At 42.2% G+C, this 7,227-nt stretch overlaps 1 protein-coding gene across 1 annotated transcript in view; it reads right to left on the reverse strand.

Moving 5' to 3' along the window:
- Positions 1 to 1,489: 1,489 nt before the first annotated feature.
- The window catches only part of LOC106511375 (spectrin beta chain, non-erythrocytic 4), a gene marked incomplete at both ends in the record, with an annotated part of 10,955 nt that continues 5,217 nt past the window's right edge, over positions 1,490 to 7,227 (reverse strand). Inside the window, 4 exon segments of the mRNA XM_014000131.1 lie at positions 1,490 to 1,758; positions 1,847 to 1,907; positions 2,043 to 3,421; positions 3,753 to 3,961. Of these exon segments, the coding sequence (XP_013855585.1) occupies positions 1,490 to 1,758; positions 1,847 to 1,907; positions 2,043 to 3,421; positions 3,753 to 3,961 (1,918 nt within the window).

Consider the following 7,227-nt stretch of genomic DNA (forward strand, 5'->3'; position numbering starts at 1 on the left):
GTTCCATTCCACATTATTACAAATAACTTCATTTCTGAACATTTATGTTGATTTCTTTGTATGTATGGATCACTTGGGTTGTTACCGATGTCTGGTGAAAATTTCATGTCATTAGCACCTCTAGTAATATATTTACTGAGAAAAATGGTGACGTGTTCAATACTTATTTTACCCGCTGTATCATTAAAGACAGCTGTTTTAAATTGTCACCTGTATAAATGACTCCTGTCCACAGACTCAGTCAGTCAGACTCTAACCTCTACAACATGGGCAGGACCAAAGAGCTGTCTAAGGATGTCAGGGACAAGATCATAGACCTGCACAAGGCTGGAATAGGCTACAAAACCATAAAGATGCTGGGTGAGAAGGAGACAACTGTTAGTGTAATAGTAAAAAAATGGCGAAGATTGCATCTGTCAAAAGAGAAAAATAAAAATATAAGAAAAAATAACTTTCTGCAGTGGTGGGCAGCGCTAATTCAAAAGTTAGTTAAATTAATTAATCCCACAAGTTCTAAAGCACACYTGCCCACATGTAAAGGACAAAGTAAAGGAAACCGTGTTCACTTCAAAATAAGAGCATGAATTCAAACCGTGACGTGTGTAGCTTCAATACAGCGTGAGACAGCAGGCTGGTGGTTGAAAATGCAGCGTGTCATAAATTATTATAATTTCTCCCTCTACCCTCTCAAAGCTCATATAAGTATATAAACAACAGTAATTATGGCTGGATTGTGTTTGTTTTTCACTCAACTAGCAGTGTTGTTGGGAAAACCTTTATTTTTCTGTTAACGGTGGTTCTAGAATAAAAACATGTGAACATCAGGTGATGCTCAAAAGGATTGAACCAGCTGCTGATCTACTGGCAGCATCTTTTTTTTTATCCGGCTGATGTCAAATGCGTAAGTGTGCTGCTTCTAACTGTGGTGTGACACTTGTGCCATCGGCTTGCACACGCGGTAACARTGATTTGAGAGCAGATATCAATACGAACAAACAATAATTTGAACCGTTCACTCAAATAACACACGCTCACACAGCTCCCTCCCTGCTTTTCCTCGACTTCTTCCCTCCCTCCTCTCATGTTTGTGTCTGTTCTCACTGTTAAAATTAACCTACCCTTAAAGTTATAGACTGTTTGCATCTTTGTAAGTGGGCAAACTTGCAAAATCAGTAAGGGATCAAATACTTATTTCCCCCACTGTAGGTCGTTCTAATTATTATTGTGTAAGTTACATAAAATAACTGATTATGTATTTGTTTGTTCAAGGGGTAATACACTGTGTTATGGAATATTTTCTCTATCAGTCCTTGTGACTTTGAATTGTGAGCCAAAAGACGATGGTAGGTGTAACACTAAAACGTATTTAGCCTTAGTTTATGAAAATTATCTAAAGGTTTTCAAGCCTGATTTAAATACAGATGATTCTTGAAGTGAAACAAAATAATTTGAAAAGTTTGTACAGTTTTGCTCTGTCAGATAGATGTACCTGTTAGGGCTCCTCTGTTGAGCTTCAAGGTCAGTGCTGGTGGCTTTTTTGCGGTAGAGGAAGCCTTCATTTTGAGCAGTGTGAGAAGGTGGCTGGGGCGTTGTTGGGGCTCCAGTAGCTGGGGCTGAGCGAGAACGTCGAGTTCCTTCAGACTCTTTTGGACGGGGACGCCTCCTTGGTTTAGGACGATCTCGAGCACGAGGTCGTCCATCAGAACGAGTCACGGGTGCTGAGAGACTGCTAGGAGGTCGATAAGGCTCCCCACGTGCCTAACAAGGTCAATTAAGACAAAAGYAAATGTTCGATTAATCAGTGATGACACATGAACATCACAGGGAGATAATGTATGTGTCTCACATGTGCTGCCTCTCTCTCCTGGACCTGTTCTACAATCTCTGCCATGGTGGATCTCTTCTCCCTGTAGGGACAACAAAAGTAAGTCACCCAAACAGCTAACACCGTTATTGAACCTTTAAAAAAATGCTACGGTGCTCAGTAGACTTAGTTTCAAAACTAAATATTTTTGGACAATCAGCAGTAATACTTGACATACCCTGCACGTTTYTCAGAGCCATCCTTTACAGAGCCCTCCAGGTCACTTGAGTCCTGTCTTTGTAACCTCTGCTTGTTGCTCCCCTCTTGTTCACTGGATGACTGCCTCTCCAAGCGCCTTCGGTAACGCTCCTGCCGCACTATCAGCGGCAGCTCATTCAGCCTGGCTTGGATTTCCTGTTCACTGGAGGTCTGTCTTCCCAGTTTGTATTCTCGCTCTCGTCTCAAATGGTCCATCTGCGGATCAGAGCGACTGCCACGAGGATCCCTCTGGAGACGGCCATGAAGAAGTTCCAGTCCTGACTCTGGCCCCATCATGTCTGCCATTGGGATATCCCCAAACTGTTCTCGCTGCAGTCTGCTGGCTTCTAGAAGAGGGTTTATAGCTTTGTGTATATGATTAATCCTAGGTTGCATGAAGTCAGCTTTCAAGTGCTGCCATGCATATGCCATTTTAGGGTCCATGATACCTCCACTCTGCACCAAGTAACCAGAGCTGCCCAGACTTCCACTGCTGTAATGATTTTGTGCCAAATAGCTTGAACTTCCTAATCCACCACTACCCTGATAATTTTGTGCCAGGTATCCAGAGCTCCCCATATTAGGCTGTTGTGCCAAATACCCAGAACTTCCCATATTAGGCTGTTGTGCCAAATACCCAGAGCTTCCCATGTTAGGTTGTTGTGCCAGATACCCAGAACTTCCCATGTAAGGCTGTTGCGCCAAATACCCAGCGCTTCCCATATTAGGGTGCTGTCCCACATGTCCCGAACTTCCCAAACTTTGTGGTTGTGCCAAATAACCAGAACTACCCATATTTTGTTGAGGCAGAAAGCCAGGACTTCCCAGACCGCCACCGCTTGGCTGTTGAGCAATGTTACCTGAACTTCCTAACTTGCCACCAGCTAGATGGTTTTGCATACCACCTGCAAATCCTGTGGTCACTCCATAGTATCCAGAGCTCTCTGCACTWCCAGCAGTTTGATGATTTATTCCATGGTAAGTAGATATGTCTGCTCCACCACTCTGGGATACAGAGAAACCAGAGTCATTTCCAGCTCCAGTGGTCTGTCGGTTCATTCCAAGGTATGTGGTGTTTTTCAACTTCCCTGTGGCCTGTTGATCCAGTCCGTGATAGCCTGATCCATTTAAAACTGTGTTATAGCTAGCTAGTGATGAAGATAAATGCTGAGTTGAGCAGGCACCCAAATCCAAACTGGCTTTTACAGACTTGGGTTCTTTATGAACTGGTATAGACTGCCTCAGGAAAGAGGTGGTAGCACTGCTGGAGGGAACACTGGGAGTCAGACAAGATAATGGGAACATTCTTTGACTAGAGAGTGGAGTTGTCTTTTTATCCTCCTCTTGTTTCTTCTCAGCCTATAAAAACAGTTATAAACATTTGTAGATCAACATAAATCAAAATAAAATTTCTARGAGGCGATGGTCCGATATAGTAGTAATATAACAAATTAGATAATTAAAGAACACAGTTTGTCCCTTTAAATAATAAGAATTACAGGAAAAGCAAATCGAGGCTATCCCACATGCATTTTTCACAAGTCTGACTTAAGCTAAACATTATGTGAATGGTGGCATTCGCAGATGTCTGCTAAGCAAACAACATTCCATGGTCACATTTTTTTTCTAAAGCAGCATTCAATCGTGACTCCATCACACCGATTGAACATTTGTTTCCATTAAAGCTTACTGCGGAAAGCTGGCGAAGGGAGCTGAAGCGTTCTTTCCACGTTACAGCAGCTTTGCGAAAGGCTTCATGGCGAAGTATGAGCTGCTCAACCTCATCAGTTTGGGCATGGGCCTCTTCTCCCTCTCGCTTGGGCAAGATCAGTGGCTCCTTCGTTTTAAGCCAAGCCTCTGCCTTTACTGTCGCCTGYGCAAACTGGAATGTTTCTTGTTCTGAAAGAGACAGTACACACATAGCATGCTTACCATCACAGCAGATTTGATTATACTATTCAGCAGAGTTCTCCCGGTGCATAATCGGTGAGTCGATTTRGCGTAGAAGAGGTTCTGCCATGCTCGGCCCTTGTTTTGCAGAACCACGATAATGAACCTTCAGCTGATCTGCTGCAGAGAGGACTTCTTATCTACAGATTYTTAACAGCAGACACAAATTGTTCCTGCTAGACCCACATATAGGCTACAGTAAATGTCTGACTGTCTCTCAGTCCAGCAGAGAGATGTGTGGTGCTGTGGCTTCAGCTCGTCGTTCCTCTGTGGAACAGCACCTGTCAATCACCAGGGSAGCAACGCGTGAGGGTGGCTTAAAAGTGCAAGCCCATCCCCAAAATTTGGAGACCTCACCAGTTTTATCTTTGCTTTGTGCTCATTTTAATTCCCCCTACTTATTTAAGTTTAGTAAAACCATTCAAATATTAAAATGTTTTTGAAAAAACATAATAGTTAAAAAAAACTTCAAACAACACAAACTTCAAATAGTACCTCTAAGTAAAGACAACCAGAATAAAACAAGTGTCTAAAAGTATTGTATTTTTTTGCATTTTTATTCACTTATTTATTTAATTTTTATAAATAAATACCCTTTCCCAGCCCATGTCATCTGAAATGTCAATGTCACTTTATTTATATAGCACATAAAAAACAACAAAAGTTGGCCAAAGTGCTTCACAATTCAGCCAAATGAATAAAACAACAGAGCAACACATAAATGTAGACAATAAAATCAATTTCAAATACAAAAAAAACATTAAAAACTTTATCTTTAAAATAATATCAAACTCTACCAGAATGAAAGGCCAGGGAGTAAAAATGAGTTTTAAGCAGAGATTTAAAAGTCTCAACAGTCTCAGCAGTCCGTATGCTAAGAGGTGAATCATTCCAAAGGTTTGGTGCGGAAACTGCAAAGACCCGATCACCTCTAAACTTTAGTCTGGATCCAGGACCATCTAAGAGGAACTGGTTGGATGATCGAAGTGCTCTAACTGAASTGTGGATGTTAATGAGATCACACAGGTAGGATGGGGCCAGACCTTTTAAAGCTTTAAAAGTAAGCAATAAAATCTTAAAACTGATCCTAAAATGAACAGGAAGCCAATGGAGAGAAGCCAGAACCAGGGATATGTGTTCGTATTTTTTAGTTCCTGTTAAAAGACGAGCTGCTGCGTTCTGGACAACTTGTAATCGATGCAGAGAAGGTTGATCTAAACCAACAAAGAATTACAATAATCCAAATGAGATGTAATGAGAGCATGAATCACTTTCTCAATGCCTTTGTTTGAGAGGTATGGCTTCACCTTACAGTAGCAATAAGTCTTAGTTGGAAAAAACTCGATTTGAAGAGGGCGTGTCTGGACATACAAAAATGCTTATAACTCAAAAAGTTTTCAACATAGGTGTTTCAGATTAATTTTATTTTATTTATTTATTTTTTAATTTGATGTTTTTGGTTTAACTCTGATGAGGGGCTATCATTGGGTCCACCAGTGAGTACCCACCCCCAAAGATCCACACCTAAAGCAATAAAAATTTGGGATGCACCTAGCAGCATGAAATTTGGTAGGAATTGAGACCTCTGAGTTCTGATACATTGGTGCKTGCGGGGGCCATTATGTTACCACTCTAGTTATTATTGTTGTTATTATTGGGAGTCCAAGCCAGCCGAGAAGGGGAAAACAGCTGCAAAGCAGCAGCGTTTCCATCCATCCAGTGGAGCATGGAACCCAACTGTATCTGTTCTGGTTTTTAATATAATTTTTTTATTTTCATCAGAAAAACTCGTACTGCAGTCCAAACCCCAGGGACTACAGAAAAAATTGTAACATGGTAGTTAAAAAAATGTAACAGTTCAGAGGAGAAAAATAATCAGACATGTCAACCTACAGGGGGTGCTATAATCAATGTCTTTGCATTTGGTCCTCTGGCTTCCAAACCATAATTCACAACTTTTTTGATTTATAGCAACATAATTCCATGACACCACTGAGTCACATGGTATAAGCCACGCCCATTTCTGCCTAAAATGTCTTTTTCTACAGTGAAAAATCTGCTAAACTTATTTTTAGTTTTTATTTAAAYGTTTAAGGTTTAAAGTTCAATTGGGCCGGCTGTGGTGGAGTGGTTAGGGTAGTCGTCCCAGACCCGCAAAYTCACRYATTRGATCCCTTGCTCCAGCTCTCTCAGTTGTTTTGTACTTTGGCAAGACACTTCACCCACATTGCCTGCTGTTGGTGGTCAGAGAGTCTGGTGGTGCTGGTGCATATATGCCCTACCTCTGTCTATGGCTGTGTCTCAATTCATAGGTTGCAGCTAACATAGACCGTGCCCGACGTCGGCTGTAGCGTGCTTGTATTCCTAAACAAATGCAGCTCTCTCCTGGAGGAAATTTGCTGTCAGTCAATTCAAGAGTTAATCCATGGGCAGAATTCTGCTGACGTCAAAATCATAAGCGTGCTGTACTCGCTTCTACCTGAACCACTCAAGAGAGAAGGTTCTGAGACAGCGCGGCTGTAGAGCGCGCTTGGAGAGGCACATTGGGCCGAGACCGAGCCAAATCGAACCGCGTACAAGAGGGTCTGTGGAGATTGTGTGCCCAGGCTGTCACTGTTAACAGTGAACCAGAGGGCGCAAATTAACAGCCTTCTTTGAGGAACCGAAATAAGGCACCGAAGTTAGAGTTGTGTTTCGGTCTGTGTACTACCGTTGATGTTCACCCCGGTGCCATACCGGAACTGAGTTTCAGTACCCAACCCTAGTCGCAAATCAGATCAGGGTGTCAAAAAGACGCCCCGATGCCCCTCTAGCTAAATGCCTGTTTTTTAGGCTGCCTTGGCAGTTTTGATTCCGCTTCTCAGGTATACTTGTTGGGACTCTCATCAGTTCTTTTAGTTCTCCACCAGATGGCACCAGGGAGCACAGCTGGCAAAGGTTAAGAGGAGTCTGCTGCCAGTCCTTTGACCCCAGAGTGTTAACCTTCAGTGGTAACGAGCTCTCCAAGCTTTTTTTAAACTAATTTTGATCACCTTTAAACCTAGGCTTACCTTGTTCTTTATTTCAGCCCAGATAAGACTCAGTCTCCTAGAAATCTCCATATCTGTCCCAGATCTCATCAGCCCTCAAATGGCAGCTTTGGGCTCCATTTTCAGCTCCTTCAGTGGCCGCTTTGCTTTGCTTTGCTTCAATTCAATTCAATTCAATTCAATTCA

This window comes from Austrofundulus limnaeus, unplaced genomic scaffold, assembly GCF_001266775.1.
Source record: "Austrofundulus limnaeus strain Quisiro unplaced genomic scaffold, Austrofundulus_limnaeus-1.0 Scaffold2727, whole genome shotgun sequence".
Taxonomy (NCBI): domain Eukaryota; kingdom Metazoa; phylum Chordata; class Actinopteri; order Cyprinodontiformes; family Rivulidae; genus Austrofundulus; species Austrofundulus limnaeus.